General features: G+C 38.1%; 7 protein-coding genes and 1 non-coding gene across 12 annotated transcripts; 4 read left to right on the top strand and 4 right to left on the bottom strand.

Annotated features, from left to right (window-relative positions):
- Positions 1–722: 722 nt before the first annotated feature.
- On the bottom strand, positions 723–1701 carry LOC117638689 (glutathione S-transferase APIC-like). The gene is made up of 3 exons (XM_034373781.1): positions 1279–1701; positions 1134–1182; positions 723–1030 (listed from the first exon to the last, which is right to left on the bottom strand). The coding sequence occupies exons 1-3, from the start codon at positions 1543–1545 to the stop codon at positions 723–725; spliced, it is 624 nt and encodes a 207-aa protein (XP_034229672.1). The 5' UTR covers positions 1546–1701.
- A 371-nt stretch (positions 1702–2072) lies between these two features.
- LOC117636911 (glutathione S-transferase-like) lies at positions 2073–3441 on the top strand. Its single transcript, XM_034371640.1, has 3 exons — positions 2073–2548; positions 2645–2693; positions 2797–3441. The coding sequence occupies exons 1-3, from the start codon at positions 2282–2284 to the stop codon at positions 3237–3239; spliced, it is 759 nt and encodes a 252-aa protein (XP_034227531.1). The 5' UTR covers positions 2073–2281; the 3' UTR covers positions 3240–3441.
- LOC117636910 (pentatricopeptide repeat-containing protein At5g43790-like) lies at positions 2690–5096 on the bottom strand. The gene has a single exon (XM_034371639.1). The coding sequence runs from the start codon at positions 5062–5064 to the stop codon at positions 3712–3714; it is 1353 nt and encodes a 450-aa protein (XP_034227530.1). The 5' UTR covers positions 5065–5096; the 3' UTR covers positions 2690–3711.
- Positions 5097–5179: 83 nt separating this feature from the next.
- On the bottom strand, positions 5180–5249 carry TRNAG-CCC. Its single transcript has one exon. It is a non-coding gene; the product is annotated as a tRNA-Gly (tRNA).
- Positions 5250–5326: 77 nt separating this feature from the next.
- LOC117636909 (dephospho-CoA kinase) lies at positions 5327–7527 on the top strand. 2 transcript variants are annotated; one of them, XM_034371637.1, is made up of 4 exons: positions 5327–5456; positions 6009–6180; positions 6288–6433; positions 6934–7527. In XM_034371637.1, exons 2-4 carry the CDS (start codon positions 6073–6075, stop codon positions 7382–7384), a joined length of 705 nt encoding a protein of 234 aa, XP_034227528.1. In that variant the 5' UTR covers positions 5327–5456; positions 6009–6072; the 3' UTR covers positions 7385–7527. The 2 variants fall into 2 exon arrangements, with proteins under 2 accessions (XP_034227528.1, XP_034227529.1); XM_034371638.1 differs by having other exon boundaries at positions 5336–5414.
- Positions 7528–10966: 3439 nt separating this feature from the next.
- On the top strand, positions 10967–12462 carry LOC117636908 (heavy metal-associated isoprenylated plant protein 36-like). Its single transcript, XM_034371636.1, has 3 exons — positions 10967–11174; positions 11323–11398; positions 11485–12462. The coding sequence occupies exons 1-3, from the start codon at positions 11127–11129 to the stop codon at positions 12249–12251; spliced, it is 891 nt and encodes a 296-aa protein (XP_034227527.1). The 5' UTR covers positions 10967–11126; the 3' UTR covers positions 12252–12462.
- A 4049-nt stretch (positions 12463–16511) lies between these two features.
- Positions 16512–18345, bottom strand: LOC117636905 (MLO-like protein 1). The gene has a single exon (XM_034371630.1). It carries the CDS (start codon positions 18234–18236, stop codon positions 16722–16724), a length of 1515 nt encoding a protein of 504 aa, XP_034227521.1. The 5' UTR covers positions 18237–18345; the 3' UTR covers positions 16512–16721.
- A 1014-nt stretch (positions 18346–19359) lies between these two features.
- LOC117636907 (bifunctional protein FolD 2-like) lies at positions 19360–21690 on the top strand. 4 transcript variants are annotated; one of them, XM_034371634.1, is made up of 6 exons: positions 19360–19470; positions 19727–19860; positions 19936–20119; positions 20241–20398; positions 20497–20709; positions 21234–21690. In XM_034371634.1, exons 2-6 carry the CDS (start codon positions 19747–19749, stop codon positions 21462–21464), a joined length of 900 nt encoding a protein of 299 aa, XP_034227525.1. In that variant the 5' UTR covers positions 19360–19470; positions 19727–19746; the 3' UTR covers positions 21465–21690. The 4 variants fall into 4 exon arrangements, with proteins under 4 accessions (XP_034227525.1, XP_034227522.1, XP_034227524.1 ...); XM_034371631.1 differs by having other exon boundaries at positions 19675–19860; XM_034371633.1 differs by having other exon boundaries at positions 19363–19470; positions 19665–19860.
- Positions 21691–22700: the final 1010 nt, after the last annotated feature.

The raw sequence follows: 22700 nt of genomic DNA, 5'->3' as shown, positions 1-22700 counted from the left end.
CATTTTTGGGACTTATATTGAATTTTAATGTGTCTCACAACCTGAAGGAATTCGGAGGGAGGGGTCATTTCATTTTTGGATCTAGAACGAATAGGTTCAAGAGATGAGAGAATTAAGGATACCCACCAGAAAGACTAATCCAATCCATAATGATGTACCGGAAAATACAACATTTTTGTTACCCGACCAACCCTCAGGAGAAGCAAATACAACAGGTACACTAATCAATAAGATTAATGAAGTAGCAATTAATGCAAAAACAGCCAATTGGAAAGCAATAGTCATGTTTCTAATCCTCCAATCTACCAACAAAAGAATTATACCATTTGATCCCTTTATCAGCCAAAAAATTGTAAAAAAAAAAAATGCATCATGGAAGGATTTTACCATGAATCCATCATTGATTCTATAATGACTTATTACCACCCTTTGCCACTGCATGGAATCGAGGGTCGCTTTTTTTTACTTTACAAAACAAAGGGGCATGCTTGCTGGATCATGCATCTATATTATATATATACAGATAGATAGACCTATAGACTCACACCTGATATCTTTCTATAGATAGTAATGGTATCAACTCATATGTCCATGTTCTATTGGGTGGAATAAAATATAAATTTTATTTCGGAGAGATGGCCGAGTGGTTGATAGCTCCGGTCTTGAAAACCGGTATAGTTCGAAACAAAGAACTATCGAGGGTTTGAATCCCTCTCTTTCTTTTATACTCGGTTAATAAATTCATTGCCTGCCTTTATTTTATTGGTTTTGCCCGGCTCAGTAGCATAAAAGAAATCGGTAGCATAAAAGGAAATGGCTCGGCTAAGTGGGATAGCCGAGTCTGTGGGCATGCCAAGCAGCGGCTTTATGCCTAGCTCCCAGGTCAGTTTTGAGGCTGCTGGGTCGAACTTTTGACCCTCCACCTCCGTCCACACTGATAGAATTGCCATCTTCTTTGAGTCTCGGATCACCAGCTGGGTTCCCTTGTCAAAATACTCATGGGCAATGTATTGTGTAATTGCCCTTGATTCTGCATATCAGAAAGTGCACACTTCAATACAAGTTACACAAATTCATATTTCATGTATGCTGTGTATGAATTTGATGTGAGTGAGCTAAACACAAAAACTTACCAAAGAGCTTTAGATCTCCATCTTCAAAAGCTGGAATTTGACCAAATGGCTGCACCAAAAGCAAGCACAGAAATGTGAGATTGACTAGAAACATGAAAATTCTAGTCTGTCAAATTCAAATTCAAAGTCATTGTGATATACTTACGTTGAGGGAAATGATGGGCTCCTTTTTATGTTCCCCAGCTCTCATGTCAACCGGAACAAACTCCAACTCGATGTCTTTCTCATAAAGGGCAGCAAAAACTGGCATTGCAACAGTGGAATAGGTGCTTCCATAGACTTTGATGGTAGCCATGACTGTGTTATGATTCGGAACAAGTAAGAAATTGAGCAAAAGATGTGTTGTGATTCGGACCTTATGATATGGCAAGCCTAGTGATATATTTATAAGGTAGGAGGAGGGAGGGATCATTGATCAATGCCTTTGTGAAAACATGTGGCTTTCTGTGCAAGCTGAATACGTAGTCGATGATCCTCCTAGTGTCATTTTCAATTATTATTTTTTGCGGTGGCTCTTCAAGAATATTAGTAATATATATATTTGTAGATTTAGTTTGACAAACTTTTGGCCAAACTCTCCAAGATCCACACACACACCAACTAATTGCGTGGGGGTTTACATATGCACCCATGTCATGTCGCACGCACACCACAACCCTCCAGTCTTCTAAAAAGTCAAATGCAATTAATCAAGTCAAACACGACTTGGTAACCTATTTCGCAATTATTTTTTGCGGAGGCATAAAGCTGAAGACATGTTTTTTTGTTTTATTTGAGGCATAAAGCTGAAGACATGTTTTTTTGTTTTATTTTTAATTTTATTTTTCTGTAAATAATTGCGAAATAGTTTACCAAGTCGTGTTTGACTTGATTAATTGCATTTGACTTTTTAGAAGACTGGAGGGTTGTGGTGTGCGTGCGACATGACATGGGTGCATATGTAAACCCCCACGCAGTTAGTTGGTGTGTGTGTGGATCTTGGAGAGTTTGGCCAAAAGTTTGTCAAACTAAATCTACAAATATATATATTACTAATATTCTTGAAGAGCCACCGCAAAAAATAATAATTGAAAATGACACTAGGAGGATCATCGACTACGTATTCAGCTTGCACAGAAAGCCACATGTTTTCACAAAGGCATTGATCAATGATCCCTCCCTCCTCCTACCTTATAAATATACCACTAGGCTTGCCATATCATAAGGTCCGAATCACAACACATCTTTTGCTCAATTTCTTACTTGTTCCGAATCATAACACAGTCATGGCTACCATCAAAGTCTATGGAAGCACCTATTCCACTGTTGCAATGCCAGTTTTTGCTGCCCTTTATGAGAAAGACATCGAGTTGGAGTTTGTTCCGGTTGACATGAGAGCTGGGGAACATAAAAAGGAGCCCATCATTTCCCTCAACGTAAGTATATCACAATGACTTTGAATTTGAATTTGACAGACTAGAATTTTCATGTTTCTAGTCAATCTCACATTTCTGTGCTTGCTTTTGGTGCAGCCATTTGGTCAAATTCCAGCTTTTGAAGATGGAGATCTAAAGCTCTTTGGTAAGTTTTTGTGTTTAGCTCACTCACATCAAATTCATACACAGCATACATGAAATATGAATTTGTGTAACTTGTATTGAAGTGTGCACTTTCTGATATGCAGAATCAAGGGCAATTACACAATACATTGCCCATGAGTATTTCGACAAGGGAACCCAGCTGGTGATCCGAGACTCAAAGAAGATGGCAATTCTATCAGTGTGGACGGAGGTGGAGGGTCAAAAGTTCGACCCAGCAGCCTCAAAACTGACCTGGGAGCTAGGCATAAAGCCGCTGCTTGGCATGCCCACAGACTCGGCAGTTGTGGAGGAATATGAAGCCAAGTTGGCTGCGGTTCTTGATGTTTATGAGGCTCGTCTGGCTCAGTCGAAATACTTGGGAGGTGACAGCTTCACCTTGGCAGATCTTCACCACCTTCCAACCATAAATTACTTGATGGGAACACAATCGAAGAAGCTGTTCGAATCCCGGCCCCATGTTAGCGCATGGGTAGCTGATATCACTGCAAGGCCAGCTTGGAATAAGGTCATTGCCATGCGAAGCTAGTAGTAAAAGACTGCTGTTTCTGGCTAATCAACAGTCATGTATCTTCAATAATTCCATGTATTTTGGCTTCATATATGCCCTTGATTTTCCTTTTCAATAAATAGTTGGACAAGACTCTTCTGCTGCTGCTGGTGTTGTGGTGGCATGCCTTTGAGTTCTTGTCTTCCATCCTCAGTATGAAGATTGATATGCCTTTACAATCTGTTTTTGGTGTTCGAAGTTTGTGTTTGCCCATCCAGTAGTTGATCTCAACTGTTTTCATCTAAAATTCAAGAGATAACCAAGCTGCAAGCAGAGCATTCGCCATCCACTAAACTTGATGTAGTCAGTGAAATGGAAACAACCCAACCCAATTCAATAATAGAACAGAACCAATCCCTTGCAAATACAATGTGACTTATTGTGCTAACAGTTGAGTAACTTGGTCAGAGGGTTCAAATTCCACAGAACTACAGCCCGAGTCTTTCTTAAGTTATCTCTGTTTCATCATCCCCCTCACTTTCTCAACATCATTCCATCTTCCCATCTCTGCATAAATATTAGACAACAGAACATAGTAAGCACTACTCCCTGGCTCTAGTTCAACAAGCTTCCGAGCTGCAAACTCGCTCAATTCCAAGTTCCCATGAGTTTTACCACCAGCCAGCAATGAACCCCAAATAGCTTTAGTAGGCTCATAAGGCATTTCTCTTAAGCACTTCAAAGCATCTTCAAGATACCCAGAACGTGCTAACAGGTCAATCATAAAAGCATAATGTTTCACCCCGGGCAAAAATCCGTACTTCCCATCGCTCAAGGAACGAAAAATCTGCCCGCCGATATCTACCAACCCCGAATGACTACACGCATTTAAAACCGAAACCAAAGTCACTTCATCTACTCTGATCCCTTCTTGTTCCATCCTCTTAAACCACCCAAATGTCTCCTTGCCATTTTTAGCAAGAGCTAGCCCTTTAATAAGTGCATTCCAAGTAAAAGTGTTTTTCTCTTTCATGCTATTGAAAACAGCCAAACCTTCTTCAATCCTACCACATTTTCCATACATATCAATCAAAGTAGTTCCCAAGATAACATCCAATTCCCAGCCACACCTCCTTATAAAGTCATGTATCCAAACACCCATCTCAAGGGCCCCGAAATTTGCACAAGCAGCTAAAGCATTCACCATTGTCACATGACTGGGGACCACACCAGCATATTGCATCTGTTCAAAAGAAATCAAGGCACCATCATCATTCTCGGAGTTCCGGTACCCCATTATTAAAACCGTCCACGACACAACATCTCTCTGGGGCATTTCATCAAACACTTGTCGACAAAACTCCATACGGCCACACGATGCATAGACATTCAATAACGAGTTATGCACGTAAATATCATAGAGATGACCCAATTTTAAGACATGGGTATGCAAGCATTGCCCTTGTTTGAAGTCGTGGGAATCAGCTAGGGACTTTAGAAGGAAAGGGAAGGTGAAGTTATTGGGAAGAATTGAGCTTTTATGCATGTGGACGTAGATAGAGAGAGGGATATGATTATGAATCTGATTATGAGGAGTGTGGGAGTGAGAGAATGCTCTAATGAGAGAATTGCAAATGAAAACATGGGGTTTGGGAAGCTGAGTTAGGAAGTGGAGGTGGGCTAAATCCAAGAGGCCAAGAGATTGACAGGCAGAGATGAAGTGGGAGGCAATGGTGGTGTTTGAGTGGAGGTTTAGGAGGATGAGTTGGGTTTGGCTTTGGTTGATGTGAGTAGCAGAGGAGCAGTTGCTGAGGAGAGAGAGAACTCGACTTGTTGCTGAGCTGAGCGGCGGAAGTGGTCTCATCTCATCTGACAACAGAGAGCAAAGACGAACGAAATTTCAGTGTGCACAGGGAGGGTTTTGTATTCTTTTTGTTTGTATAGAAGCGGAGGACAAATTGGTCACAAAAAAAAATTAATGCGCATCCGGGAATCGAACCCTGGTCAGTACCGTGGGAGGGTACTATGATACCACTACACCAGATGCGCTTCTTGCCATTCGAGGTGAAACAATCATATTAAACGTGATTTTTGAGTCGATCTACTTCCCTCCCTGCCGCTCCTACTCATTATTCTCGTCTCGCTCTCTCTCTCTCTCTCTCTCTCTCTCAACTCCGAGTCTCCAACTGGCAACGAGGACGCCAATCGCCAGAGGTTTGAGTCTCCAACTGGCAACGAGGACGCCAATCGCCAGAGGTTAGAAATTTCTCGCCATATCTTTTTATTTAACTTGGTTTGCGACGAATATTAAAAGCATGTTATTTATGCTTTAGGTTGTGTTTGTTTGTGTGTGAACTAAAGAAAAAGATTGCAACTTTTTTCTTTTTGTAATCCTCATAATCAGAAGTAAGAAAATGCAATAGAAACTGTCGTCAAACTGCGAACTTTTTTTTTTTTTTTTTTCTCTAATTCTTTTGGCTTCCAAGATGTTTACAAAACCTCCACTTATTTTCAATATCCTCGATTCTCAGTAGCTGGATGGGTTGATAGAATAAAGTTTGAAATAATTACAGGGGGAGCAACAAAAGCTCTTCATTTCTAACGAGTCAAATTTCAAGTCTTTAATTTTGAGAGTTTGATGGGGAGCCCATTAGAGCTCCGTTGTTCCATCTGTCTACTCAATGATATTGGAGATGATCTAAAGTGTTTCAGTAATTTTCCTTGACATAAATTTTTGTAGTACAAAATTCATTAAATGGTGTTCTGGAGAGTAATGTTTTGGTGCATTTTGAATCGCCCTGCAAATAGCTTTTGTGGACATCATCTCAGTAATTGCAAACAGAAAAGGCAGAAGACCATAGGAAGTTGAAAAATGAGGATAGTGGGACTGACTGGTGGAATTGCTTCTGGGAAGAGTACCGTCTCAAATCTCTTTAAGACCCATGGCATTCCAGTGGTTGACGCCGATCTTGTTGCTCGAGTGAGTGATGGGCAAAAGCTGAATTTTCTAATTTTGACAATCATGAAAGTTGGATGGCAATGAATTCTTTTCATCTAATTCAAGGACTGATCATTTTTTGGTTTCAGGATGTATTAAAGAAGGGCACTGGTGGCTGGAAAAAGATTGTTTCAGCATTTGGAGAGGACATTTTACAACCTGATGGAGAAGTTGATAGGCCTAAACTGGGGCAAATTGTATTCTCAAATCCTGAAAAGCGCCAACTTTTGAACCGGTACTTACTCTTTTGCAAATAGCTCCAGGTTTTCTTTGCACGATTTCACTTAGAGTCTCACTTCTTTCTCTTTTTTTTTTTTTAGCTGTATACAAGACCATAGTCTAGTCATTTTTCATACTAGGATTTTACTTCCTAATTCAACTTATTCCTAGTGAAGTTGAGTATAACATAGTCCTTTATAAATGTAGTCACCATTGGATCTACTGGGTGCTTGTTAAAAACGTAGTGTTTATTGTTAGTCACCATTGGATCATACTCCTTTCTGGTTGTGAAACTATACCATTCAGGCTGTATAATACTCCCTCAAGTTTTGACTCATCCAGGTCAAAATTCACAAGTACGCAGGGGAAATTACGCCAATTACTTTTAGTCAAAATTTCCTGGATTTTATCAGGCTCAGAATATTCTACTACCACTATGAGAGTTTGTGTTGGATTAGTTTATAGCACAAGTTACTATCATATCAGCTATAATCTCCAGTTTTTATCTTTGTGTAGACTACTAGCTCCTTACATATCATCTGGAATCTTTTGGGAAATGTTGAAGCTATGGATGAAGGGGTTTAAGGTTATTGTTCTTGATGTCCCTCTGTTGTTCGAGGCCAAGATGGACAAATGGACAAAGCCCATTATTGTCATATGGGTTGATCCTGAAACGCAGCTCCAGAGACTCGTGTTAAGGGACAGAACAAGTGCGGATGTTGCTCAAAATAGGATCAATGCTCAGATGTCACTTGATCTAAAAAGGACCAGGGCAGACATTGTGATTGATAACACTGGATCACTGGAGGATTTGAAAGAACAGTTTCAGAATGTCCTATTTGAAGTTACAAAGCCCTTGACATGGACTGAATTTGGGCTTTCTAAACAAGGAGCCGCTTCCGTTCTTATTTCCATTATTGTAGGTGTTCTTATATTCAGAAAAGTTTATAATACTGAGAGTTTGTAGCAACCTTGGAATTGTACGTGTTGAGATCTTGATCTAAACCTTTATGTCCTTGATAGAACAAGCTTCACATTGTCTTCTGTAGCAACAATGAAGAATGATTCTTCGCATTTACAGTCTAAAATTATTGCACTAGAGCTTTGATTTGTTTGTTTCTAGGTTATCTATCTGTTCCATAACTTGATACAGGTTGAGCTTGATTTGTTATGTTTCTTAGGGATTAAGTAGAGAAAATAATAGAGATATTTAGTGATATACCCATTTCTAGCACTAATATTATAAATAAACCCTATACAATTGAATTCCTATAAACAAACCCAAAAAAAACCCAAAAAATGATAGCTAGCTTTATTGAATTTAATATTGATTATTAAATTACTTTGATGCCCTATTGAGTGCTTTGGGTATTTTTATGAGATTTTGGGGTTGGGCTTGTTTTAAGAAATTGATGGCGGTTTTGTAATTTATAAGAAGTTAAAAGCTTTTTTGTTATGTTGTAAATGGGCTTTGGGTGTGTTTCTAAAATCCATTTTATATAGGGTATTTTTATAATTTGGGCTCCCATATTGGGTATAATAGTGAATCTCCAAAAATAATAATGTGGCTCACAACCCTCTGATGTTAAAGCTTTTTTTACGTTGAGTGTTGAAATGTAAAGGGTGGTCAGGTACAAAAGGAAGTCAAGTCGTTTTCGGTGATATTTTGGAACGCATTAGGAAGTCAAGTTTATAAATTTGTTTTCTGAGATTGGATGACCGTGTTAAATTTTAATTGATAATGGCCCCGTTTGTATGCCAACAAGCACAAAAGCAAGAACTGTTCTGAGTGCTAAGTGCTAAGTGCAGTCACAGGTCACTCCAGTGTTCAAGACGTGGCTAAACCATTGGTGTGTATAAAGTGCAGATAAGTGAAGCCCCATTACAGTATTGTGTGCTGTGATGATATGGAATTTTTTGTATGTACTGATATAGACTGGCCTCTACGTTTGATGAGTATCAGCCAGAAAAGCTGAGAAATATATATGATATCTCTGGTTCTAAAATAATCTGTAAGCAAAAGTGGTGCCATTGTTTAGTAATAATCTTTGATCTCTTCCAGTTGCCTTTGAGAATGTTGATTGTTATCTTTTGTATATCGCTTTTGCCTTTTGATTTGCAGAGACGTGCACTGCTGGCAAGCACATTAACAGTTAACTACTAGCTGTTTTTTTCATAGTCAAGCTGCTTGTCCTGCATCATACAAAAGGAAGGCAGCATTTCATTTACTATGCTCCTCTTGTGAAAATAAATCAGTTTAGATCATTCATGTGCTGAACAAGCCAGCAGGCCAGCATGTAGTATAATATTAGTTATCGTTTGGTTCGATTTGATTCGGTTCAAAAGTACACTCTTTGTAGTGTAAACACGGAACCAAACCGCCCAAATTGGTTTGGTTTGGCCACCCTATTGAAATGGGCGATGCATTTTAGTTATCAGTCATCAACTACATTAGGTACAGGGTGTTCAAAGGTAGGTGTTGGTATAAGAGCATCCATAATGGGAGGGTGTAAGGGGGTGTATGTTAAATATACACCCTTTGTCGCCAGAATCATCTCCAATGGGAAGATGTAAATGGTTGTAAAAATACACTCCCACCATGGAGATGTAAAATTTGATGCACATTTGCATCTTTTTTTACATCCTTTGCAGGTGGGACCTACAAAAGAAAAAGGGAAAGAGAAGGATTGTAATTCAAAATGAAAGGCCTAAATTTCATGCAATTTGCATTGCACTTCTAATGGCCTAGATTTCTACATATATATATTTTTATGTTAGTTTGTATGTAAAATCATATGTTCTCCAAATTTAAATTTTTTTAGGTCCATTTATTTGGAAAAATAAAATAAATTTAACACACAAAAAATTAATTTTAAAAAGTTAAAACATACCAACAAAAAAACACACAAAAAAGAATTATCACAAACGAATCGAATATACATCTTTGAATTTATATCGTTTTCTATTAGAACAAAAAACGTATTTACACTCTCTGAAGATATAAAAGAAAATAAAAATAACTTTATACCCTCGAAAATACACCTTCTACTATGAATGCTCTAAGGTGTCGAAGAGGTAATTCCTTTGTGGACTATCGTTTTCAAGAGCTATTGCCACTGGCCTATTAAATAATACATAGCTCACTAGAGGTGTGTCGTCATGGAATTAAATTTTTGCTTTGATTAAAGAATGTTGATGCGAAAAAGTGGTTTGACACGTGGTTCGCCCAACTTAGTGATATTATGTCTTCGGAAGGGAGTTAGTCTTCGGAAGATCAAGTTCCTGCAAAAGGACACGTTCGATAAGACCTTGGGATACCGGTGTGGTACCGGCCGAAGGCTCTCCGATGCTTAAGTAAGTACGGGTTTAGTAAATATCAGATTACAGGTCAAGCGGTAGCGTACCGTTGGTTTCTGTCTCCCTTCCTTTTGGAGATAGGGGTCTCCTTATATAGGCCTTGGGAGGTGTGCACTATGCTCATATTTCCGATGTGGGATTGTAGAAGCGGATTGTGAGCATGACACGTGTCCAGGTGCAAAAGAGTCAAAATGTATGGCTTCGGTAGGGAACATGCCGAAGGGTTTATTGTGATGAATATCGATTCAGTCCACGTGTTTGGCAGTCATAGATCGTTTATTTCCGATATAAACAAAGAAAAAAAGTAGTTTTTCGTTGTACCTTTTGATTTTACTGTTTGGCCGATAGGGGTCCAAAAACCCATCAAAGGTTAATTGAAAGCAAGCATAAGGGAATGGTTCCAAAGCATTTGATCACCTTGACACTCAACCAAACCAAACCATGTACAATGAGGGCAGCTTTTCAGATCAGTAAAGGAACAAAGCAGAGCAGCTTTCAGTCTAGTGGATTCTAGCACTTGCTCTGGTGTTCCTGGATTTATTACTTGTTAGAATCTTCTAGGCCTAAGAAAAGTTAGCCCTATAATAAAATATGGAGGGAGCCCCATAACCAACCATAACCATAACCATAACCATGAATAAATTACGTTGATGATGATGAGGGAGGGGTAGGTGGGTAGGGAAGTTGGCTTTTATCTGGGTCAATTTTCTCAGTAAAAGTAACTAAAGAAGCCCTATAATATTAAGTAATGATCTCATGGATAACTGCAAAAGATGCAACAAAAGCCAAAAGGGTTAATGCAAAGCCACAAACAAGAAAAGAGACGAGAGGGATAGGAGCATAGGGTAGGATAGGGCTCTCTCCTCCCTCCCTCCACAATGAACTGAAAAGGCTCTGATCCATCTCATCTTTCCTCACGGGCAGGCAAGGCAGAGTTAGATTTTGATATCTATCTATATTTCTGGATCAAGACTACATGACTTTCATTACCCTAACCGCATACAGACAGAAATATAATCCAAAAAGTATGTGAATTGGAGTTTGTGAAGCTGCAGTAACATAGGGAGGGTCACGTGATATTGATGACGTGTCAGAGCTTTAGTGGTTCATTAGGTGGGGAGTTGATGTGGCATCCACACCATGACTATACCACCAGATGCTTTCTTCTTGCTTTTTTCTTCCACTTTTTATTGCTCCCAGCTTACTCTTATATCCTTCCCCCCACTCCTTAACCTAAGCACACTCACACACTCACACTCTCTCTCTCTCAAACCTCCCACTTTCCTTATTCTCCACTTCATCAACCTCTCTCTCTCTCTCTCTCTCTCTCTCTCTCTCTCTCTCTTAGATAGATGGCAACAAAACCAGCTGAAGAAGCTCCTGGATCCTTAAAATACCAGGTATAATTAATAAGTATAATAGTTTTGTTCTCATCAACCAAGTTCAGTTACTTTCTTTATCAACTAAAACCTTTTCCCAAATCAAAATGTTCCTCCTATATATAATATAAATGAATTGAGTTGAATGATCATCTCATCTGTATTGCAGACATGGGTCCTGAAAGTCTCAATTCACTGTGAAGGCTGCAAGAAGAAAGTGAAGAAAGTCCTTAAAGGCATTGAAGGTGAGTACATATGATACGTGACCACCATAGTTACTATATATCTTCACTAAATTAAGTTTGTGTTTAATTGTTGACGTGATCACCAGGGGTTTACACGACAACGGTTGATTCTCAGCAGCACAAGGTGACGGTGACTGGCAACGTGGAGGCAGAGACCCTTCTCAAGAAGCTGTTGAGGTCAGGCAAACACGCCGAGCTTTGGCCTGAAACTAAGAAAGCCAAAAAATCAAAATCAAAGAATAATAATAATGAAAAGAAGGCCACAGATGGTAGTGAAAAAGATGGCGATCATGACGATGGCCATGGTGATAAACCTGATCAAATCAACGGCGGTGATGATGCTGATGATGGTGGTGAGTCGGACAAAGAGGGGGACGAAAGTAATGAAGGTGCTGGTGGTGGTGGAAATAATGCAAGTACTGGGGCCAAAAAGAAGAAAAAGAAGAAGAAGAAGAAAGGGCAAAATGGTAATTCTACTAATGTCAGCGGCGGCGGCAACCCCAGTGACGCATATTTTGGTGATGCTCCGGGTGGCGGAATTGTGCCGTCTATGGCTGCTCATGAGGTGACTCAAGCGATGGGCTCCATGAATATGGGCCCACCAATTCAGCACGTATACCCCGGCCCATACCCTTCATCAATGTACTATCAGCCTCCAACATATGGGCTAAGTTACAATACGGCCTATCCTACGAGTACAGCTACTTCATACTTTGCTCCTGATGCCATGCATTTTACTACGTATTCTCACCCGGATATGTACTCGCCTGCTCTGCCGTCCGATTCCTTCGAAACATTCTATGTGGAGGATGACGACCACGACGGAGACGAAAGTGCGTGTCACATTATGTGAGAATTAGAATTATGAGGGTTATGTATACGTACGTACGTTCAACTAATTAATGTATTATATACTAATATATATATATATATAGTGTGTGTACTTTGGGGGTAAAAGAGGATTAATTTTGTAACATGTAATAATTAATGGGTCTGGTCTTTGTTATTATATATATATATATATATATATATTATATAGATATGTAGCTATAGCTTTTTTACTAGTTTGGGTTTGCGTAAAATCTCCTTTTCCTCTCAGCCTGATGTGTAAAGTAGATTTTTATATTATGAAATCTCTCTGTGTTTCGCTAAATTGATCACAATCAAACTGCATGCTAGCTAAGCTACAGAGTCTTTTTAATTAATTTGCTGAATGACAAAGTGCTTTTGAAAAGCATATCGCAGTACATATTCTCTCTTTTGGCTATAAGGTGTCTGTGTAGTAGACAGTAAAGATCTTTCTTTCAATTATGCGAGGGGTACATCTCCCACTTTGGAATGAAAAGCCAGATAGATAGTCTGTTTGGTGCTGTTGTCTTAAGCGTTCATATCTTTATTCTTTCTGAGGCTCACAGCGGGGACCAATACCCTAAGATATATAAATATATCTGGTGGAGTGGAAGTTGTGGAACAAAGAATCAAAATATAAATCTAATCTCCAATTCTCGATGCTTCTATTTGCACAGCTAAAATCATTCTCTGCTGACCTTCTTTTGAATGAGCTTTGCTTCAAATTAATGGGGGGAAAAAGAGAAGAATAATTTAAAAAGGAGAACCTTAAAATTATATGCCAATACCTTACAGTCATGATCACTTTATAAGATCGTATACATGATTTTTTTACCCTCTAGCCTCAACTTCAACCTCACCTTTTATCAAAATTTTCGGAATATTCATATTGGATTATACCCCTTTCCAGTACATAAAAGAGAACTTGAATGGTTATCCTGTCACATATTCGTCATCAGAACAAATGGAAGGGCAAGTCCATGTCCTCATGTATATATAAAAACTTTCTGCAAATGCAGGTTAGGCCAGTTGATTAAAGCAGTGTGTTTCATGTCCTCATATTAATTTATAGCTCACACCAACAGGCGTGGAGCCACAAGAGTCATGCGTTGCCAAGTTTTCCCCGGGCTTTGTCCTTTTGATCAGATTCCAGAAAGCTCTATGCATACATGGACGTTAATTCTAAGATACATGCTGGTCAAAGAGAAGAGATGACTGCCTCTGGCTCTGTAATTATACTTAATTTATATCAATGGTCAACTTTAATTCTTTCATTGGATTAATATATATCATAAGGTGCATGATTACTAAAAGTTGGTCTTTAGTTAATATGTTGGACATGAACAGATGGAATGAAATGATGATCTATTGGGCCCTCTTGGTAGAGTATGATTTAGTAGAATCTAGAAAGCAAGTCCTTTTCCCTCAACCCAAGTTCCCCACCACCAAATGAAAACACAAGAAGGAAAGAAACTTAATTTCACAATCCCTAAAATCACTGCAGCTAGCATTGCTCTGTATAGTGGTATGATTTTCAAAACCAGTTTTCGAAAAGGGACAAATTGAAGATATTTTCATGTTAAAGGGAAACGTATTTGGACGACAAATGCTCTACTATTCATTATAAAGATCAGAAAGAATGAAAGGAGAATCCAACCCCAAAAGCAAATGAATCCGATGTATATTTCTTCAGTCTGTAACATATCCTAATTACGATATTGATGTATATTGGATGAACGGGAGGATATTCGAATTTGCAACTTCTTTCAATGTTAGGAAGAGAAGTATAATTAGACTAATAGCTAGTTGGTGATGATACGACAAGTATATTACGCATTTCTTTTATACTTGACATGAAAATGAGTTTCTTTTTGGGTGGATATTAATGCGTTTCCATTCTCTGTTATGTTACAATGGCCATAGCTTAGTTGGTGTAAAACCAACATGAAAATGGAAGGAGAAGGGAGGGTGAGGCATTCATTGGAAGATAAGTCTAAGCAGGTTGAGCAGGTTAGTATTGATGGTTATATCAGTGGTGTTAAATTAGCTGGATGGGCGTTGCCCTCACAAGATAGGCCACAACACAAGACAAGTATGGCAAGTAGTTTCCCATTCCACCCACTAGCTACCCCAGTTGGATAATGAATCTCTTGATTCTTGACCACCGACCATAAAGAGCATTTGACTGAGCCCTACCTACTTTGAAGTTGGTTCATGCCAAAACGACACCGAATTTATAATATAAGAAGATAGGTTATAATTCTCTCATCAAAAAATAATTATTGAATGTACTCTTTTTTCATTAAGTTTACCTGAATTGTGTGGATCAGAAAATTAAGAACAAAAGGAAGTAAGCAAGAAAAACAGGATAACAAAAAGCATAATTTAAACCAATATCATGGATATTGGGAGCTATGTTTACAGTTATGTCGAGGGTTCAATCCAGTAGCCCAATAATATACATGTAATTGATTGGATAACTATATTGTAACCCCGCATTATAATCTTTTATTGTAATTCCTCATTCTCTGTAATTTGTCAAACAAGATTGGGCTTATAAACTTGGGAGATTCACTATTATATCCAATATAGGAGCCTAAATTATAAAATAAAAAAAATAAAAAAAAAACCATATATGAAATGAACTTTAGAAACACACCAAAAGCCATTTACAACATAACAAAAAGGTTTTTAATTTCCTTTCAATTACAAAACTGTTATTGATTTCTTAAAACAAACCAAATCCCAAAACCTCATAAAAAAGCCCAAAATACTCAATAGAGCATCAAAGTAATCTAATAATCAAAATTAAATTCAATAAGGCCAATTATCATATTTTGGGTTTTGAATTTGTTTATAAAAATTAAATAGTGTAAGATTTATTTATAATTTTAGTGTTAAAAATAAGTATATGACTAAATACCTCTATAAACTAATACAACCCAGTGAGAAAGGCAAACTGTTGTATGTGTGCAAGCTTGCTGTGTTCAACCGAGCCTTGGGTGTTTCGCATGGCCCAGAGGAGGAGAGGGCTTGTTTCAAGGCCCAATAATTTAGTCTCCAAAACCCAGAATGAAAAGGCTCGGTTTCCTGGCAGAAAATATCCATAAATTTTTTTTTTTTTTTTTTTTTAAAAAAAAAACAACAATCAGATAAGAAGAGAAAGGAGAAGATAGGGAGACAGCTGGTGATTTGGTGCTATTGTTGAGAGTCAATTTATGCCCTCCTCCTCTCTCTCTCTCTCTCTCTCCACTCATTTCATCTTGGGAAGTTGGAATGAAGTGGGCATATCAGCCATAATTGGATTGTCTTTGCACAGTTAAAGCATCTTAGTTTGATAGCTTCCCATCAACATTTTCCTCACTCTCAAGTGTGAATTGAAACATTTGGAATCTAAGCCTGGTAAAAAGTAAATTCGGATTTGAAAGGGGCATCTTTATTACAAATTCTTAACACATTAGAAATTGGAATATGGTATGATATGATATCACTGCAATGACACTCAGCTATCAATTTTGGCATCACACAGAAGCACAATGAGCACATATTCCTGTAACATGGCATTGGATTCAATCTCTGTCATGGGCACAATTTGTTTATCAAAGAATCTGTTTATGTATTTAAGATAATGAAGAGATGCGGACAAGATAATGAATATTTTACACTCTACTCCATATACTAGTTGGGTCACTATATCAATCATGCAGCATCTTCTATTTTTAAAACCCATGTGATGTTAATGGCCACATCGGCAGATTCCTACCTTTTTTTCTTGTATAAGAACCCAGGCAAGGCCATAAATAATTCTAATATCTTACCCTCTTGGCCTCTTGGCCTAACAAACGCGTTTATCACCAACAATGAAACCCCAACACATCTGTGGGGAGAGTTCTCTGTGTGAAGAATCAAAGATAGGTTTTCGAGAAAGGCTCGGGCAGGCTTATCAGGCCGCCATGCTGGTTATGGCGAGGCATGGAGCTCAGAACGGTGTTGGTAGGGGTCTCTTGATTTCAAAGGCAATCGAGAGACGAAGGTGGAGCTCCTCCGCAGAAGACCCAATTAAGACTCTCATGTTCTTGGGGTCATGGAACCACACTTAAGCTTTGATTGCTTTTAATAAACTTGTCAAGTATGATAGAATTTGAGGATGAACAGAAAAAAAATTCTTGAAATTTGGAAACTTGTATGATAGTCGGTGACTCATGTAATTATGTATGGTAAATCATTGTGTGGTGTAACATATGAATGTATTGCCAAGATATCAACATCTTTCAGCACATGTGCAATATGTATTTGCTTTGATTAATAAAAGAAGAACTCTTAGATGCAGAACGTGCTAAGACAATTATTTTGCAACAAATTTTTTTTGGATTTTTCAGTAACAACTGCAAATTATTGTCCAGCTAGCTATTGATAATTATAAGAGCGCACACACAAAAATCCAAAATCTAGTTCTACAAAGTTACATTTACTTTTACTTAGTCTCCTCATCCTGCTTAGTTTCCTCCTGCTTAGTTGGCTTGATAAATTTTCCCAGCTGAATTCCCATATTAGAAGCAAGACCACCACCATGGGAACTTGCTTGGCCTTGTCCAGAGCCAGAGCCAGAGGCATCGTTGGCAGCTTCCAGCGCCTTCTTCTTCTTAACCTTCTGAGCCCAACCAACAAGCCCTACTTGAACATGCTCATTAAATATTGCCGCCTTGAAATTAGTTCCCATCTGTGCCACAATGGCGTAGAGTGGCAGAGTGCTGTAACTACAGAGCACCTGAATGAACACCCCAATAATAAGCCTAGGGACAATGTAACGCACTTGTCCCATTATGCACGAGTCGAAACCATACTGCAGCCAAATCCAGAAAAAGAAGGCGATTTCGAAAGCATTTTGGAAGAGAATGAAATGGATCAAGAAGAGGACAATTTTGGGTTTGCCGAACCAAAAGTGGTCATCTGATGGCCGAACCACGAGATCCCCTTCTATGGCTATATGTTTCTCAGCAACCTCATGTGCCAATTGGGTAATTATATGCTCCAGCTTAGTTCCCACAGCAAGCAGAAGAACGAAGGGAGCAAAAGCTATCCAGAAATATGTATGCCAGCCATTAATATTCATCAGCAAGAAGATGACCACAAATACCCAGAGATACCAACTTATACCAACCACTTTCTTAAAATCATCTTCAAGGGCTCTAATCATGTATTTGTGAAAATCAAATTTGGGGTTTCCCCTGCAATGGGTTGTGATGAAACCCAGTCGCAAAGTCACATAATCTGATTTCGTCACAGATGCATAAAATTGTTTGACAAAAGAATCTACCCAACCCAGAAAGGCTGAATTTTTACCCATACCCAGAAAATGGGCTTTGATAAAAGCGTGTTGGTTGACATGGGTGACCTTTTTCTTCTTCTTGAGAACTTGTTCTGAATCATAATTTTCTTTTGCGATCGAATCCTCCCAAGATTTCCATTGACGAATTTTAATCCCTCCGAAGACAACAGTGAGAACACAGAAGGTCACATGGACAATGGCTAGGACGAAGATAAAGATATGCAGATGATGCAAAGCTTCAACTGATAACAACGGTACCTTATGCTTTTTGGCACAGTAACCGATCTGCATCTCAAACGATTCCTCGGCGAAAAGCTTCCTCCTTCCGAAATGGGAAGTGGGTTTTGCTGCTTCTTCCTCACTGGGGAGTTTGCATGGCAGCAGATGCTCCATTACTTGGTGGGCGACGCAGATTTTGGAGATGACGTTTTGGAAGACAGTGAGGAGCAGAGAGATGAAGCCCAACAGCATAAGCTCCTCTTTAATTTTCTGCAAGGCTTCGAAGAGAGGCTTCTGGTTCTTCTTCTTCAAGTACTTGCCTCCGTAGTGGAGGAGGCGCTCGACTGCCAGAGAAATGGCGACGATCACAGTGCACACTGCTGCCACAATCCATGTCGGCGTGTACTCTAACGTCTCCCCTTCGGTTTCACCACCACTCATCCTTCACCTTCTTTTTTCCCTCTATCTTTTCTCTTCTTCAATTCTCTCCTCAGCTGCTTCAGTTCACATTATAAATTTGACAAAGCTTTACTTATTGTGCCCACAAAAATTTCTTTAATCCTTATTGTTTGACGAAGAAAAAAAAAAGTTACTTTTGGAAATACGTTTTCCACACGGGTTGGTTTCCGGGATTCAGACAAAAAAAATAATTTTTACTTAATTTTAATTTGGTTACTTTCTCAGATAATTTGTGAATAAAAAAAGAGGAAATAATATCTTCTTTTGAAAAGATTAATTATGAAATTTAGCAGTTACATCAGCGTCAGCCCAAAGGATAGCACCGACCGACCAGCCATATCATATCATACAGGAAACTGGACTCAACCGCTGAAATTTATTTTGAGTAAAATATTATTAGATAAATATATTTGGTTTTTGGTATTCTTGTTCTAGTTCAATAACAAATATCAACAAATTAGCATCCTCATCTTTGTCCACACAAAAAAAATAATAATAATAATAAAAAAAATCTTAGTCATCACAATAACAAATATTAAGACTGCCACCTTTTTTAATACAACTATATTGGATGAGGGAAAATTTCAATACATATGCTCGATTGTATGAATAAACATTTTTAATCACTTGAATTATAAATTCATTGTTATCAAAATTGCCACTTGATATAATAAAATAAATAAATAGATCAATATCAAATCAAACATTTTAGTTTGAAAATCAAATTTTACAATATGAAAATCAAAGAATTTGAAATAGAGAAGTGCATAAGGGGTTTTTGATAGGGTGTGGATTACAATTAATCTTTCAAGTTTTTATTTTTATTTTTATAGAAAAGCGATAATTGTATTTATAAATTCAGCACAAAAAACATTAGCTATAAGAGCAAATACAAATATGAAAGCATAGTAACCACACATAGTTAATCCAGATACATACCACAAAATGCGAGATAAATTTTGGTAAAACATCTTTCAAGTTAATTTTGTCATTTGGAGTATTAATGTAATTTTCAAAATCTAAAGAATTTTGTGAAAATAAGAAGAAAAAAAAATTAAGGGTTAAAAATCCCAAAGTGCCCCTTACCCTTCTCTCAGACTCTCTCTCTCTCTCTCTCTCTCTCTCTCTCTCACACACTTTTCTCTCTCATAACCGTAGCTACTACTCAACGGCAACGACAGCACCCACCAACCAATCACTCCGTGAATCGGCCAAGGTAAGAGAAAATCTATGCGGATGCTTTTAGCTTCTCCTTTTTCGATTAGTTTTGTTTACGAGAATGGCTTTCCAAGGCTAGCAACTTGGGATTTGATCTGTTCCATAATTAGTTTGCCATTCATTTGTGATAATATAAATCTGGAATCAAGTAGCAATTGGAAATTGGAATCATTTGTGAATAATTTGTTTTAGTGGATTACAGTAACACATTGAGGTTGGAGCTCCTCCTCATCCGAAACCCTCATCTCTTCAAGACTGAGTGAGTGGTTGATCAATGGCATCACAATCAGATCACAAGGCTGCGATAATCGATGGCAAAGCCATAGCGCAGACTATCCGAAACGAAATTGCTGAGGAAGTCCGCCATCTCTCCCAGAAATATGGCAAGGTCTGCTCTATCTCAACTTTTGTAATTAATTAGTGGATTGATTTTGACTATGCAATTATGCAATGATTTATTTAGGTTCCGGGACTGGCAGTAGTGATAGTAGGGAACAGAAAGGACTCCCAAAGCTATGTGAGCATGAAGCGAAAGGCATGTGCTGAAGTCGGCATTCTATCCTTGGACATTGACCTCCCTGAGGATGTGTCCCAAGTTGACCTCATTGCCAAAGTTCATGAATTAAACGCCAATCCCGATGTACATGGTTAGTTGGTTGAACGATGGTGGCTCACTTGTTAATTACCAATTTTTTAATTCAAGTTTAGTGAAACCAGTGCTAAATTTTCATTTGTTAGTCGTGAAAGTATGTTTTATTTTGTTGGCAGGTATACTAGTTCAGCTTCCGTTGCCAAAGCATATAAATGAGGAGAAAGTGTTGAGTGAAATCAGCATTGAGAAGGATGTCGATGGCTTTCATCCTCTCAACATTGGCAAGCTTGCAATGAAAGGCAGAGAACCTTTATTCCTCCCTTGCACTCCCAAGGCAAGACAAAGACAATTGAGTTATGTATTCAAACACAGATAGATGGAGACGCACACACATATATGGAGTTCTGTTTTATGAGATGGTTTTCTCTGCAGGGCTGTCTGGAACTTCTGTCACGGAGTGGCATAAGCATAAAGGGAAAGAAGGCAGTGGTGGTGGGCAGAAGTAACATAGTTGGATTGCCGGTTTCGTTGCTGCTTTTGAAAGCAGATGCTACAGTTACCGTAGTCCATTCTCATTCTCCTGATCCAGAGAGTATCATTCGTGAAGCGGACATTGTTATTGCTGCAGCAGGGCAGGCAATGATGGTAGGTACTTCACACATTGTTGTTCCTTGATATGGAGTAACATTGTCTTATGACATACATGTTTTATATCGTTTAATATTTGTTTGGATTTCCATGAGATTTCTAGTTAAAAATAGTGCTGAAGACCAAGGTATACTAGCACAGAACAGTAGATGCCATATACTAACAGCTCCATATTTTTCAGTACACACAACTTGTACATAGTTAAATACTTCAAACACCTTTAGATATGCTTACACAAGAAAACTGAAATGCAACAAAGAGAATAGGTATACTTGGTTGTTTCGTCCCATTCATCCCAAGTGAAGGAAAAAGGAAATTCTTGGGCCCTGGTGCTTCCATCGTTTTTACTGCTTAGTTGTAAGGCAATGCCTCTGTTCACTAAGTTGTATCATTGCTTCGATGAAATGACTGACATGACATCTGTTAGTGTAGCAAACATCATTTCTGTCTGTCCTATACGTTTGAAATCGATGAAAAATCTATTTAAAATTTTGTTAATCAGTGTATCTATTGAATTTCAGATCAAGGGTAGTTGGATAAAACCAGGTGCTGCAGTTATCGATGTCGGCACAAATGCAATAGACGACTCGAGTAGAAAGTCAGGCTATAGATTGGTGGGAGATGTTGATTTCCAGGAAGCATGTAAGGTTGCTGGATGGGTAACTCCTGTGCCTGGAGGCGTCGGCCCAATGACTGTTGCAATGTTACTCAACAACACCTTGGATGGTGCTAAGCGTGTTATTGCACAATAAAAGCTGTTGCTAAGCGTGCCCTCTCACTCAAAGTTCTAGTGGGCCTAATTTAGAATTTTGATTTTGAAGATTTACTTTTAGAGACTTTTTTATATTTATTTTTTGTTAAAAAGTCTTGGGAATTTCACTCCCAGTTTTAACCGATCTTTGTGTTGGTTCATGCATACATGATACATATGCTTGTATGAATAGTTAATTGACTAAATTCTCCTTAATAGTTTTTTTTTTATCACTTTTTAGCATAAGTGATAGTCAAAATTACAAAAGATAAGGGTTTATAATGTCATGTGGGGATTCGAACCTGAGGTCACTAATATGCAAATCAAGTTCATTTTTACTGGACTAGACACTGCTCTCCCAAACACTGATTGGCTGGTGAAAGTCTAAATCATATATGGTATTAAATATATGATTTAGACTTTCACCAGCCAATCAGTGTTTGAGAGCATTTTTGCTCACTACTTTAAAACTCTTTTAATTAGGTAAAATTTGCCCTCTTTTCAAACATGCATTAATTAGCTATTTTAAGAAGCATTTGACCCCTTAACAAACACATCATTAAAGGGAGCATCTTCTGATTAGATAGCTTTTTCTTAATCTCCACGCATTCGTCATGTAAAAGAATGAACTGGTTAACTATTACCTACCTACCTGTGAGCAGCTTGGACTGATGTGCATCTTGTTAATCGAGTTGTTCAACAACTAGATTGAATCTCGTATCTCTAGTAAGTGACGTGGTGAGCAGCTTGGACTGATGTGCATCTTGTTAATTCTTGTTTCTCATAATATCTCTTACTTACTTGTTTCCAACCCTTAATTCGATTGTGACCACTTAGAATTAGGTGTAAGATAAGGTTGTTAGGTGAATATATGTATACACCAAACCACTAACTAATTAGATGCTATATTTCACTACAATGGCAATGAGTACTCTTTGAGTAAAGTGAGCACATTTTTACCAAATCGTCCATTTGCGTCCTCATTATTAATTAAGAGCATCCACAATGATGCTATCTATTTCTTAGCTAAAAATATAAGAAAGCTATTTTAGGAGCTCTCTAAAAAAATTTAACTCCAACCATACTCTCTAATTTGGAGAGTCATAAATGTTATAACTCTTTTTTGATTGGTCCATCTCTATTAAAAAATAAAATAAAAAATAGTTAATATTAAATAAAGGTTTGAAATACACATTAAATAAAGCAGCATTAAATTATATGGAGCCACTATGAGTTC

The sequence above is a fragment of the Prunus dulcis genome, chromosome 8, assembly GCF_902201215.1.
Source record: "Prunus dulcis chromosome 8, ALMONDv2, whole genome shotgun sequence".
In the NCBI taxonomy this organism is placed as follows: Eukaryota; Viridiplantae; Streptophyta; class Magnoliopsida; order Rosales; family Rosaceae; genus Prunus; species Prunus dulcis.
The sequence above is the reverse complement of the archived record's forward strand: the minus strand, read 5'-3'. Positions and strand labels throughout refer to the sequence as shown.

Excerpts from the sequence above, each read along its gene's own strand:
- LOC117636908 (XM_034371636.1), top strand. The coding sequence starts at position 11,127 with ATGGCAACAAAACCAGCTGAAGAAGCTCCTGGATCCTTAAAATACCAG. Across the intron at positions 11,175-11,322 it reads CTGGATCCTTAAAATACCAG|ACATGGGTCCTGAAAGTCTC; the intron begins GTATAATTAATA and ends TCTGTATTGCAG. Across the intron at positions 11,399-11,484 it reads AGTCCTTAAAGGCATTGAAG|GGGTTTACACGACAACGGTT; the intron begins GTGAGTACATAT and ends CGTGATCACCAG.
- LOC117636911 (XM_034371640.1), top strand. The coding sequence starts at position 2,282 with ATGATCCCTCCCTCCTCCTACCTTATAAATATACCACTAGGCTTGCCA. Across the intron at positions 2,549-2,644 it reads AGCCCATCATTTCCCTCAAC|CCATTTGGTCAAATTCCAGC; the intron begins GTAAGTATATCA and ends CTTTTGGTGCAG. Across the intron at positions 2,694-2,796 it reads TGGAGATCTAAAGCTCTTTG|AATCAAGGGCAATTACACAA; the intron begins GTAAGTTTTTGT and ends TCTGATATGCAG.
- LOC117636905 (XM_034371630.1), bottom strand. The coding sequence starts at position 18,236 with ATGAGTGGTGGTGAAACCGAAGGGGAGACGTTAGAGTACACGCCGACA.
- LOC117636909 (XM_034371637.1), top strand. The coding sequence starts at position 6,073 with ATGAGGATAGTGGGACTGACTGGTGGAATTGCTTCTGGGAAGAGTACC. Across the intron at positions 6,181-6,287 it reads ACGCCGATCTTGTTGCTCGA|GATGTATTAAAGAAGGGCAC; the intron begins GTGAGTGATGGG and ends TTTTGGTTTCAG. Across the intron at positions 6,434-6,933 it reads AAGCGCCAACTTTTGAACCG|ACTACTAGCTCCTTACATAT; the intron begins GTACTTACTCTT and ends ATCTTTGTGTAG.
- LOC117636907 (XM_034371634.1), top strand. The coding sequence starts at position 19,747 with ATGGCATCACAATCAGATCACAAGGCTGCGATAATCGATGGCAAAGCC. Across the intron at positions 20,120-20,240 it reads CGCCAATCCCGATGTACATG|GTATACTAGTTCAGCTTCCG; the intron begins GTTAGTTGGTTG and ends TTTTGTTGGCAG. Across the intron at positions 20,399-20,496 it reads TCCTCCCTTGCACTCCCAAG|GGCTGTCTGGAACTTCTGTC; the intron begins GCAAGACAAAGA and ends TTTTCTCTGCAG.
- LOC117638689 (XM_034373781.1), bottom strand. The coding sequence starts at position 1,545 with ATGATCCCTCCCTCCTCCTACCTTATAAATATATCACTAGGCTTGCCA. Across the intron at positions 1,183-1,278 it reads AGCCCATCATTTCCCTCAAC|CCATTTGGTCAAATTCCAGC; the intron begins GTAAGTATATCA and ends CTTTTGGTGCAG. Across the intron at positions 1,031-1,133 it reads TGGAGATCTAAAGCTCTTTG|AATCAAGGGCAATTACACAA; the intron begins GTAAGTTTTTGT and ends TCTGATATGCAG.
- LOC117636910 (XM_034371639.1), bottom strand. The coding sequence starts at position 5,064 with ATGAGACCACTTCCGCCGCTCAGCTCAGCAACAAGTCGAGTTCTCTCT.